The sequence below is a fragment of the Colletotrichum gloeosporioides genome (assembly GCF_011800055.1).
Source record: "Colletotrichum gloeosporioides strain Lc1 chromosome Unknown consensus_10, whole genome shotgun sequence".
In the NCBI taxonomy this organism is placed as follows: domain Eukaryota; kingdom Fungi; phylum Ascomycota; class Sordariomycetes; order Glomerellales; family Glomerellaceae; genus Colletotrichum; species Colletotrichum gloeosporioides.
In genome coordinates, this window is record NW_025544655.1 from 463,104 (window position 1) to 475,622 (window position 12,519).

Consider the following 12,519-nt stretch of genomic DNA (forward strand, 5'->3'; position numbering starts at 1 on the left):
GTTCTCCAGAAAACGTTGCCCGCGTTGCAGCTGCATCGAAACGTGGGGAGACACACGGGACGGACAAGCAACTGATCAGTCCAGCCCGCCAAGCCAAGCCAGCCTGTCTGCCAGCTTGATTTCCTTACCCCCGTACGAAGACGAGCCAAAGGGAAGAGCGAAAGGGAAAGAAAGAGGAGAGACAAGCAGGTTCCATCTTGTCAACGTGTGTGGGCTCTCCGAAGCAGAGCATACCGTCCTTTTTAACAGGAACATCGACCTGGGCGAGAGCTTGGCCTACAGACAGACAGCTACAGGGTCTGATCATCCCCACACATACCCCCCCTCCTCCCGTCGTGTCTTCTCGCACTTGTTGCAAGTGTGCGAAGAGAGAAAGAGTGAGAGCGTGTTTGTGTGTGTGTGTGAGTGTCCGCTACCCCATTCCATTGCACACCCCCCTCCCTCCTCCTTGAATCCCCTCTTCCAATCCTCCACCGTCCCTCCACCCACACACTCGACGGTCCATCCTAAGCCCATCCCTCAACTTGCTCACCCCCCTCCCCTCTGCGCACCCCCTCTCTCCCACGCCGGCGGCCCTGTTCGGTGGTGCTGGGTCTGGGCGACGAATGGCTGGAGAGCGCCCCCCCTCGAGCTCGCAGTTTATTATCATTACATAAAAGACCGCCGCTCTCTTCCATTTCCTTACACACTGCAACCTCTCATCGCTGCATCCCTTATCTCTGGGCTGGCAAAAAATAACTGTCAAAGATTCAACTGAAGCTCAATTGCGCCCGCTTGGATGCCTCTCCCCCCAGTCACAGTCTCAGCAGCGCAGCGCTCTGTACCTTATCTTGCGCCTGCGTAGATTTTTCCCACCCTCTCAGGTTCCGTCTACCACGCTGGCGGTTTCGCCCCAATTCCCGTGCGGGCGCTCGCTGGCGCCACTGCCATCTCTTCCCCCGGATATCCCTTTTTCGGGCAATTGTTTACTGCCCCGTCCCTGCTTGTCATCTCTCTTGCGCCCGCAACCACGCGCAAACACCCATACACGAACACCTTCCAGAACATCATAGGGCTGGAGTGTGGAACGCCCGACGTCACAACGGCCGCGTTCAACGCCTAGAGAGATACCTCTCTACCCTTCTTTCGGTCTACCGTGCTTGCTGCAGCTGTCCTCGCTGCCGCTGCCGACCGGCAAGCTGCCTCAACTACCCCCGGACGAGATAAGGAATGGCAGATAAGATGTCCATCGACAACAAAGATCCCGTCAAGGAGGACACTCCCGAGACCACGGGCTCTAGTCCCGAGGCCGAACAGCAACCTGCGACTAACGGCACTGGCAACAACGCCAATGCCGCCCCCGAGAACCAGCAGCCCAAGCGGAAGGGTGGTCGCAAACCCGTGAGTCAATCTTTTCTCGTCATCTGTTTTCACTCCCTATCTCCCTACTGCGGGTTCAACACCATATTTCCCCAGACTTTTGTCTGTGTCACACAATCTTAAGGTTTCACTTGGGACGAAACCTTGTTTGGTCTTATCTCATACCCCGACCGAATGCTAATCCGTACCCCAAGATCTACGCCACGTCCGAGGAGCGTAAGCAGCGTAACCGCCAGGCTCAGGCTGCTTTCCGTGAGCGTCGAACCGAGTACATCAAGCAACTCGAAGAGGCTATCCGTGTCCATGAGTCCAACCTGCACAACCTGCAGGCTGCTCATCGCACCGCTGCCGATGAGTGTCTGATGCTGCGTTACAAGAATTCTCTGCTTGAACGTATCCTTCTGGAGAAGGGTAAGATGGCAATGTCTTATCTCAAGTGACCCTTACTTATCAGTCATAGGCATCGATGTTCAAGCTGAGCTTCGAGCCAAAACGGGCAGCCCCAGCTTGGGACCGACCCATGCTCCGCAGAACATGGTCCAGCCTCCGCCTATTCAGCGGGCCATCTTGAACCGTCACCACCAGTCTCGACGATCCAACTCGAGCATCGCTCCGAAGCTTGAGCCCGGCATCAGCCCGCTCCCCCCGCCAATACAGGGAGGCCATTCGGCGGCGTCCCCAAAGACCCGCCCGACGCCTTCGTCGCACTCCAACTCACCGACGAACACGGCCCCGTATGGCAGCCAGCCGGCGCTCTCACCGGCGGCCTCTGAGAACGGCCCGATGCGTACCATGGCTCCCTCTATGAAGTCGCAGCTCAGCCCAATGGCCCCGATGAACCCGGCTGCCCGGGCTCACATGATGTCCGGCGGCCCCCCGAGAGTCGGCAACAACGGTCCATATTACCCGACTCCGGCGTTCCAGAACCACATTGAGCAGCTCGGTAAGCAAAGCCATCTCTGTGTTTTGTTTCTCTTCTAACATGAGTATAGAGCAAGAATACGATGCTCCAGCAGACATGATTGAGGACTCTGAGATCGACACCCCAAGCGGCCCTGGTCCGTACCCGAACAACTTCTCCGGTGACGCGCCACAAAACATGATGGCTTCCCCCAACTCCGTTGGACCGGGCCAGCACATGACGAGCCAGGCCGAGTCTGCTCAGCCGGCCCAGACCACCGGCGGTGCCTATCCCTCCATGACCCAGCTCCTGGACACTGGCATCGACTGGGATCCCTTTGGGCTGAGTGCCAGCATGGCCTTCCCTTCACAATTCTCTTTCGACACCAGCAACATGAGGTAACCCTACGCCCCCGACGGATCGAATCTGCAGCGCCAGCGACAAAGCTTGGTGTAGCCATCCGATGATTTGGAGGGGAAGGAAATGGTTTTGACCACGAAAAAAAAGTCTCTCACGGCCAATGGCCGTTTGTTTTATTGTTTTTTGTTTTGCAAAAGAAAAGAAAAAGTAATCATTTTATTTGGGAGGTTGTGGCGAGCGAAATACTCGATACCCGGGCGACACGACGACAAAAAACCAGCATTCGGACGGCGAGATTGTTTTTAAACGGGCGAAGCATTGTAGCAGCGTCCTTAATTACAACAAAGCGACGGGGACATCGAAACGTTTCTAAAAGATGGCACCAATACCCGCGCCGCGGTCATCTACGGGAAATGCGATCACGACATAAAAGTACAATCAATTCCTTCACATCTTTTTTTCCCGAATATAGGACACAGTCTAGGCGGCGGAAATACCCCAAAACAGGAGGTTTGGGTTGGCGGCCTGTAGTACTCGTCTCTGAAACCTTTTCTTGTACATTGGATAGGAGGGCTATGAGGAGAGAAAGCCTGTTCCTAATGATTTTAATGGCGTTTACGTTGTCTTTCAAACCTTTCAAACCCATCACGTACGATGATGCACGGGGAAAAACAGGAGGGATCAAAAAAAGTTTTTGTTTATTTTCTGCATGACAAGGTTTCCATCTTTCTTGCTTTTGAAATATCGTCTTCACGGTGCTGTCGTGGTTGTCTGTAAGAGCCGTCTTTGCTTGGTGTCGATCTCCTAAGATGGCTCGTCGTTGGGAGAGATCCGCAGTGAGGTCCTGATCGGCCGGCGGCGGACAAAGTGGGACTCGGATGTTCCAGGACCGGAAGAGGCCCCTGAGCGAAACCAGCCTCCTTCATCACGTCTCGGCTGACGGCATCCATAGTCGCGGCGTCGGAGCAGAGTCCGTGTGAAATATCTTGGCCAACATGGTTCATTCCTTCTTACTTGGTCTGAGGCGGCAGCCTCTAATTACCTGCTTTCTAAGCATGGCATCCGCATATATGAGGCATCACGAGCGAGTGTTTTGACATTGCGTGGCATCGTTTCTGAGAGGCGATTGGTCTCTTTCCTGTGCAGAAAGGTAGCATGCAAGTTTGGTGCAATCTTGGTCATTTTGTTCTCCATCGTGGGAACTTGCGTACGCCCGCTTTCACCATGTAGTTAGGTAATAGTTACGGCGGCGCAACGGGAGCTTGACTCGGGGTTTGCGAGAAAGTTACAACAGAAGTGTTGGCACCTTTTGCTTTTTCTGAGAGGATCCTTCTCGTACCTGAAAGACACGTGGAAGAGACGGCCGTGTGTGAGTGGGCTTTCTACTTTCCGAAGCTTGTGTTGGAAATCCTGCGTGCCTAGTATACAAGAGACGGAACGGTTCGTAATAGCTTAGCATGGTTGTTGCTTCGCGGTCCTCCTTCCCAGATGATCCTTGATTCTTCTTGGTCATGAAATGTATGAGATGCATAGCTTTGCGAGAGCGTTGCCAATGGCAGCGCACATATGGCCAGCGTGTTGTCTTTTTAAGTTTTCCAAGGCCAATAGAAGCGACGCAGTTCAGAAACGTGTTAGTAACAAGATTGTGCGTGATTCGGAACCAGGGACCATACGTCTTGAGGTTGAGGTCAAGGCGTGACGTGACGTGACGGCAGTTGAGGGGAGGTCCCGGCAGCGGGCGTCCGTTTCTCGTATGTGTGCGCGTATGTGCATGTACATGTGCCTGAATCTGTCTTTTTTGGAAAATCTGGGGAGGTTTGTGATTACCCCATCCTCATGTTTGATTGACCCCGTCTCCTCCTCCCCCCTCCTCAGACGCACGCGCCGGAATACGCAACCGGCTGGGGAGACGGGGGGAGGAGGCACGTATCGTGAGTTTGTGTTACGGGGAAGTGGAGCCGAATCACCTAATGGTAATGTCGGGGGGTGTCGAACCTGACGAAGGGGGTGTGTGTGAGGGAGCACGGGAGGGTTTCTCCACTGAGGGCATACGGGAATTACGTAAGTAGGACTTTTTTGGAGGACGGTGACGGGGTTTTCTTTTGCTTGGTGTCAAAGTCCTATTGTTCTTCTTGGCTGGATTGTTTGGAGAGGCCAGGGAGACACCGGGGGAAGCGAGACTCCGTTGGGGCCGAAAGGAGACCCGCCGGGGGAACGGTTGATGGATCGGGATGGCCGGGAGGTGGGGATTGGAGGCTTCGGGGGGCCGTTTGGAGTTGGAGAACTGTGGTGATGGAGTGTTTGTCCGAAGGCGCTCGCATCGAGGGGGGTGTTCCGGGTGAGCGGCGTGGCGTGCGTGATGTTCCTTGGCTATGTGACGCAGTCTCGATCCCGAACGGTTCTGTTGGCTGAATTCTGGGCTTTGATCTCTGTGTGATGAGGAATCTCGACGCTTTCTCTGGACATCAGGCCGAGGACATTTGTCATCTGAAGGCCTAGACCCTTGGATGACTGTGTTAATGATCCGAGCCAAGAGGTTTTCATGAAATTTGGTTTCATGGCCAAGATGAGATTGATGTTGCTGTAGATTTTGAGGATATTCGGAATCTGCATTGTGACGTGGTGCATCTCTGGATGACACGGTAAGTCAAGTGTTCGAATCACTTATTCCTTATCCCCCCCGGCCGCTGACCACGTCGCGGCTTAGGGGCGTGGTGTGTGTTTAGCTGAAATATTCGAGCTATGGAAGTTAGTTGCGGTTGCCCTTGGCTCCGTTTAGGCAGCAAAGAGATGGATGGAGCCATGCAGACGGTATTCGGCAAAGGCCAAACATCAATACGAGTTGGCGAGTCTTTGACGTTTTTGCTGTCGGAGCCAGCCCTGTTGTCTGGTTCCGTGACATTATGCGTGCTCTCCAAATCGAGATACTGACGCCACGAACCAACCTGAATACGCTTCTTTCTAAACTTGAATAATAATCCCAGCCTGAATCTGTTGAGTTTCTTTGATTGCAAATGACACCACAACGACTCGTGAAGACCTACGCATAACCTTCCGGGCAGCACATTTGCTGTCAATAGATAACTCACCAGCAATGCTAAGCCCGTTGTATTAAGGAGTTGTGCGAAAACAAAATCCCACTCTGAGAGAGCAAGTCAATATATAAGCATGTTCAACATTAAATTGATATATCATATAACCTATATTATCAGCTTTCTCTTTAGCCGCTCTTATTAACTTAAATATAACGCCATTTAGACTTAGTATTATAATTATATATATTCCTCACATGTAACTTCAGTGGGATGAAGCTATCCCTTTATCTACGAGTAGCGGGCTGGGGGAAGGAGCGACTCAACGCACCTGCCCAAAACCAAACTGAGCAAGCGCTTCCTTCCTTCTTAGACAGACTCGGTGCGGTTCTTACCAACCAAGCCTGATGAAGGGCCAAGTGGCCCAGAGGTATAACGTCCTAGATCGTTAGTTTGAACTTGGTATGAAATCCAATTGCTGGTTTCGTAGGGTCTGCGGTTCGAACCCGCACCCGAGCTTTTGCTTTTTGAACTCATGTCTTTGTCTCTTGGCCATTTATTCACAGGACCATAGCGGATTGAGTCGCTAACTCGGGATCGCATCTTCGTCCTCCACCTCCACCTTCCAGTTTGCACTTCTTATAGTCTGCGTCCAAGCACATGATCTTATCCCCATTATCTCAGAGGCAGGCATTATATTGGACGCACCCAGCGAAGAATATCGAGACTGAGATAAAGGGGGGTAAACAGTGCAAGTAGAAGCTGAGTCTGTAACAATTCAGACCGCAACGAGAATGCTGAAAACAAAATGGCACCATGTCGCGAAATGATCGCGACAGAGCGATCAACCCATTCACTTATCTTGGGAGTTGCCTGTCTTCCACGGGAGCCAATCTGACCATCAGCATCCAGCACAGCCGATTGCAAGTCTTATTGTTGTTGCCTGTGATCGCAACAAATCACTCGCGCGATTGAGGATAGCTTCCAGAATCGATGGGAATTGGTTGCGGATATCTTATTTACCACAGAAAGCGAATTTCTCCGACATGGTATCGTCGGAATGTTGCCTATCGGCTGGAATTCTCCCAGGACATCATTCAATCGCTTTTGAAAAGCATAACAAATTCATCACATGGTCCATGAAACCATCACATTGCGTACCAGATTAAAGCTTGACTGACACAAGCTTGTTCTTGGCAGCTACCCATCATGCCGTTGCTAACATCAGACTGGGCACATGTCACTGACTAATCCCGCTACTCTCCGGATGGAAGACGTCAGTCTAAAACGCCGGCCGCTTCCCGCGGTGGCGGTGCGGGGTGGCGACCCTGCGGGGACTCTATGAACCCCTATGCGCCCGCGTAACCGTCAAGTGATCCGGCGCGCGTCCAACCTCATGCTCCAACCAGATAACTCCCGATAACATTATTCTTCTTTCCCTTTCCTTTTTGTCCTGGTGGCTACAAAATTAAGAACCATGAAGATCGAGCGGACACTGGCCACGGAGAAGGAGAGGCAGCCGATGGACAACTCGGCCTGCTGCACCTGCGCCAAGCTGCTGACCTCCGTGCCCCGGTACCACCCCGCGACCGAGAAGCCGCTCCCCGATGACCGTGTCTTGGAATGCTGCGCACGAATCATATGCGGCAGCTGCATCCACGTACTGCCTCCTCTCCGTTGCTATTACAGACCAACAGATGCTGACCAAGGTTCAGGACAACCCTCGCTTCGCGTCCTACTGCCCCTACTGCCAGACCTCGTCCAACCCCGCCACCTCCGTCCTCCCGCCGAATCTCAAAGACCCGCCCGCCTACACCTCCGTCGTCCGCAGCAACCTCCACGTCTCCGGACCCTCGGCCCCGCCCCCGCCGTACACAGCGACAACCAATGTCCCCGTCGACGACGAGAAGGCCGGCTCGTCCGCCATGGCCACGCCGCCCGAGGACACCCTGCACTTCCTCAACCACGAGCACGACACCGTCGCCTCCCTGTCGCTGCGCTACGGCGTCCCCGCCGCCGTCCTCCGCCGCGCCAACAACATCACGAGCGACCACCTCCTGCAGGGCCGCAGGACGGTGCTGATCCCGGGGGAGTACTACGCCGCCGGCATCAGCCTGTCGCCGCGGCCGATCGAGGGCGAGGAGGAGGAGCTGCGCAAGAGCAAGATCCGGCGGTTCATGACCGGGTGCAAGGTTTCCGACTACGACGTTGCCGTGCTGTATCTCGAGCAGGCCGGGTATGATCTCGATGAAGCGATGGAGGCGTTTGCCGCGGACGAGGCGTGGGAGAGGGACCATCCCGTGCAAGAGGGTGGCCGACGTGGGAAGGACAAGAGCGCGCCCAAGAACCGGGGGCCGTTCTGGAGGGGATCTGCGTGAGGCTGCGGATGATTGATTGATTCACACGAGATTGACAGGCGTTTTTGGGGGGATTGGTATTATTAGACCTCTTGTTCATTGCATCGTCATCATGTCCTGTACAACCCAACGGCTCTTTGGCCTGTATGAAACGCCGCTACCATATACCTTACGCTTTGTACAATACACGTAACATTTGAAGTCTCCTTCCCAGAAATGGATGCTGATAAACCACCGCTTATATGCCCCCTCAAAAGGCGGAACGTGTTCTAATGTCCGAAATCTTCCTCTCAATCTCCCGCACTGACCGGTCCAGCTCGCCGGCGATCATCAGCTTCTTGTCATTAGGCAGGAGTGTGTATCTCTCGCAGAGGTCGCCGTCAATGACGCCCTTGACCGGGACGTAGTAGCCGCGGTACATGAGGTGGTCTCTGCCTGCGAGTGGCGCGTCTTCGGTGCGCATATGCTGCTCGAGGTTCTGGAAGAAATCGACATCCTCGCGGGTGACGAATGGAATGAAGACGCCAATGGTTCCGTTGATCCCGCTCCAAAGCAGGACGTCTTGGCCACCAACGACGAGACTGGTCTTTGTGATACTTGTCGGCACGTCTTGGGTGTAGGAGTGGCTGAGAAGATTGAGACGGTGAGGTGTGCCGTGAAGGTAGTCCCTGGTGTTCAGCAAGTGCAAACCAGCCTGCTCCTCGTCGGCTTCTTGGCTCGCCTTCTCTGGACAACGAACGAGGAACATGTTGCCGAACTTGTCTCCTCCGGCGACCGACTCGTAGTCTACCATGGTTGTGCAGGTAACCCATCTCGCAATTGTATCGTCGACGAATGGGATGAGCTTGTTGGTGGTGGGCTTGTAGACGACATAGGTGACACCGTGCTGTACGTCACCCACGACGATGCGGCTTCCTTGCGTGCTCAGAGACACAATCAACTGCGGCGCGACATCTGCTTGTGATTTTCTGAGCATCTGTCGTAGACCCAGGTCGTAAATCCTGAGGGTCTTGCCGACACCAGCGAGCAGTCTGCCCTGAAAGGCCAGAAGAGCCGTGGGAGGTTCTTCGACCTTGGTTTTGTGGATGAATTCCAGCTCATGGCCGTCCTCGCCGAAGCGGTATACGTGTATGTATCCTTCCGTGAACTGTCGCGGGTTGACAATCATGTCTTTCCCTGTGCCAACGATCAGGAAATTTTCGTTGTCCTGGCTGGCAAAAGAGACAATGGCTGCGCTGACCGCTGCTTCATTGTTGTCGAGATCAACGGTCTGCAATACTCGTTGCTCTTCCGACAATGGATCAATTACACTGATGCAGGATGCCCAACGACCTTTGCCCTTGGGATATCCAAACTCATCAGGCGGGAGAACGGTTGCGTCGCCGTTCACCACTCCAGGCTCCGCGATGAGCTTGGCCCTGAGATCGGGAGGCAGTGTGTTGTTGTCTGACTCTATGGTGTAGAACATGGGGTGATCGGGATGCTTTAGAAGGCGCCTTGGAGTATAGGTCAGGGGTATTGACTTTTGTGTGATGGTGTCTCCAAGGTTCTCGATGGCGAAAATCCTGATTCTTGTTAGCGACGGGCCACGAAGTGAATGTTCGAAAGATGCCAATGAAACAAGAACCTTCAGTAGGAACAATTGGTAAAAATTGCGTAAGACCTCACTGCACTTTGGCGTAGGAATCCAATTCTCATCATGGTAAGGGGGAAAGGGAAAGAGAAAGAAAGAGCATGCTTACCTCAAGGACTGGCCCTGAATGCCAACAACACCTTCCTCGCATTGCTCACTGCTGAAGTTCCACACCCATTCCAGGTCCACGTAGTTGAGGGGAGTAACCACGAAACCTCTAGTGATGGGGTCGGAGTATCCAAGCCATGGACGTGAGCTCAATCCTATCACACACGTCCGTCCTTGAACGGTGACTTGGAAGAGTCGCACGGGCTTGGGGCCCAGGAACTTTTGCCGAGTATCTGTCAACTCTCCAGTAACCTCATCTAGCACCGTCCGCAGATAGACACCAGAGTGAAGTCCGATATGGAGGTATAGGGTTGAGCCGCCAGAAGAAGAGTCATCCATGGCAATAATAGCCAAGGATGAAGGAGGAGCAGTCAAGGCTTGCACCGATTTACTCTCGAGGGTCGAATCGGGATCTAGAGACAAAACACGAACCGTGCTGTCATCGCAACCCACTGCAAGGAACGAGCTTCTGAGACGTCCTTCCGGGACCTCTCCCAAGCTAAGGCAGGTGACGGTGCCGAACATTTCTTTCTTCTCGTCGTACTCTGCCAAAGATCCATCGCCATCCATCTCAAAGTATACAATCTCACCAGAGCTCAGGGCCACAGCAACTTGGTGTTCATTGGTCGTGGCAGCAACGATAGATCGATGCTGAGGGGCGGCCCACTCGTTGATCTGTCCGTGGCGGATGTGACGGATACCCTTGGGATGGACCTGAATCAGGCCATCCTCACCAAGTAGTTGCGCTGCTAGCGTGGGCACCGAGGTAAGGAATCCTGAGTCGCTAACCTCCTCGACGGTCTCGCCAATGCTCAACACAAGGGTTCCATTCGTGAAGGACAGCACAATGTAGGCATCGTACTGATCGCCACGGCTCAGCTTGAGCGTCCACACAGCTGAAGGAATACCGGGCAGCTCCGAGGCAACAATTTCATTAACCTCCAGACCGTGCTTCAACATCCTGAACGTGCTGCGAGCGCCGTTTCCACATGCTGTGTAGATTTGAGGCGCGTCCTCGCCAGTGAGGTTTGCGACCTTGCAGTCGAGGAGGGGGTTCATTGAGTCGATGCTCTCTACCAGAGCCAGGTTCTCAAGTGGCCTGGGATAGAAGTACACTGCGTCGTAACCAGCCTTGGGGTCGGCAGGGAAGTCGTCACTGGAGAATTCCTTCTCTTCGTCATCGTCTCCGAGCTTCTCGAACTGGTAGAACTGGTGGTTGCCAAACTGACTAGCAGCATACAGGAAGCCGCTCTTGAGAATGCACAGACTGGACGACACCGGCACAGTATCAAAGTACTTGATCTTGAGCCTCTTAACCTCGCCGGTAGGATTGCCGTCTGCGTCCTCAACCATATCGATCACAGCTTTGAACAAATCACCGTCTTCCGTCTGGAGTAGGAAGAAGAAGGCTCCAGCACTGCCCTTGAGCTTGTGCATGACACCAGAAACAATGTGGCGTTTCCTTGAAGGATCTTCCGTAGCGCCACGTCTCCGTGGTATCGGTACGCGGAAGGCCTCTTGGTTTGAATGACGGTAGGTGATATTCTCCTCTCCGCACACCAAGACACCGCTGGGGCCATCTTGACCACCAGGAACTTGGAAAAGTAGAGATGCTGTTGGGTCGACAGGCTCGGACCACTTTCGGACAACATGGTTGAGTCCCAGGTCCAACTCGTAGTACACCAGCTGAGTCTCAGCTTCGCGAGCGGCCTCCCCCGTGGGATCTTGGTCTGCCTCCGTGTACTCTATCTCCAGGGCAGCAAAAACGGGGTTCGCGTAACCGACATCGAGCGCAACCATGGATAATACCAAGACGCCAGGCTTGTGCGCCTCTAGAGGCGAGGAGATGGTGAGTTCGGCTTGAGCGTTTCGGTTCAGAACGTAGACAAGTTTGTTCTTTTCGACCGAGGCGATGAGACAAGCTCTGCCCTTGGGATCGCAAGCAAGATATTCTCCAGGAATCACGCGTCGTACTCCAGACTTTCCAAAGGTCTCTAGGTGCAGCCGTTGGAATCGGTTCTGCGCGGGGATGTACTCGACGATTGTGATCCTTCCAGAGTCAGTCGCAAGAATGAGATAGTCTTTGACACGAGGTCAGCAAAGTTTCGATAAGATCAAGTATCGCCAGCACTGAGCGACAATGGCTTCAGTGACGCGCGTCGCGACTGGCAAGCTTCTCGAATCACTAAGTGAAGCTTCAAATGGAACGAGGAACAAAACTTACCTTTATTGCTTCCTGCCAGCCGGAAGGCGGCCATGGACCGAATGATGCCAAAAATATCGTGCGAAAGCAGGGTGATGACCTTGCCCTGGGCCGGGTCGGGTCGGAGGAGCGTCAAGCGCGATCCAGACGCCGTGACGATGTTCTGCTCCTTCGTTCCAGAGAACTGACCCAACACCGCCAAAGTGACATTGGTTGGCGGCTGAAGGGTCAGGGAGTAAAGAAACATGTTCGAGGTCGTCGCCATGTTTGCAGGTGGGCGCAGAAAGCCTGCGCGGCCTCAGAGTTCGAGCTCGACTGGATGATGAGACACGACGCGGTGGTGTTTTGAAGTGAAGGTGGGCTAGGAGGCTGGAGAGCTCCAGTACAAAATTTCAGAAGCTGTAGGTTCCCACTTGGCAACTGCTCGAAACGAAGTTCGGTGGAGACCCACATCCGGCATCTAGTTGATCCGGGCCACCCAAAATTTCGGGTCAACCCACCGCGGGCAGAGCTCTGGAATGCATACACTGGTCATAGCTATTGTCGACACACGCCGCACGCCGCAT

The 12,519-nt window shown here is 53.9% G+C and overlaps 3 protein-coding genes across 3 annotated transcripts; 2 read left to right on the forward strand and 1 right to left on the reverse strand.

The window, feature by feature from the left end:
* Positions 1 to 1,209: 1,209 nt before the first annotated feature.
* Positions 1,210 to 2,662, forward strand: GCG54_00006678 (uncharacterized protein; the record flags this gene model as incomplete). The annotated part of the gene is made up of 4 exons (XM_045406677.1): positions 1,210 to 1,380; positions 1,554 to 1,770; positions 1,820 to 2,302; positions 2,352 to 2,662. 4 exons carry the CDS (start codon positions 1,210 to 1,212, stop codon positions 2,660 to 2,662), a joined length of 1,182 nt encoding a protein of 393 aa, XP_045269929.1.
* A 4,467-nt stretch (positions 2,663 to 7,129) lies between these two features.
* On the forward strand, positions 7,130 to 8,030 carry GCG54_00006679 (uncharacterized protein; the record flags this gene model as incomplete). Its single annotated transcript, XM_045406678.1, has 2 exons — positions 7,130 to 7,312; positions 7,368 to 8,030. The coding sequence occupies 2 exons, from the start codon at positions 7,130 to 7,132 to the stop codon at positions 8,028 to 8,030; spliced, it is 846 nt and encodes a 281-aa protein (XP_045269930.1).
* Positions 8,031 to 8,259: 229 nt separating this feature from the next.
* On the reverse strand, positions 8,260 to 12,218 carry GCG54_00006680 (Pre-mRNA-splicing factor rse1; the record flags this gene model as incomplete). The annotated part of the gene is made up of 3 exons (XM_045406679.1): positions 8,260 to 9,574; positions 9,752 to 11,831; positions 11,975 to 12,218. 3 exons carry the CDS (start codon positions 12,216 to 12,218, stop codon positions 8,260 to 8,262), a joined length of 3,639 nt encoding a protein of 1,212 aa, XP_045269931.1.
* Positions 12,219 to 12,519: the final 301 nt, after the last annotated feature.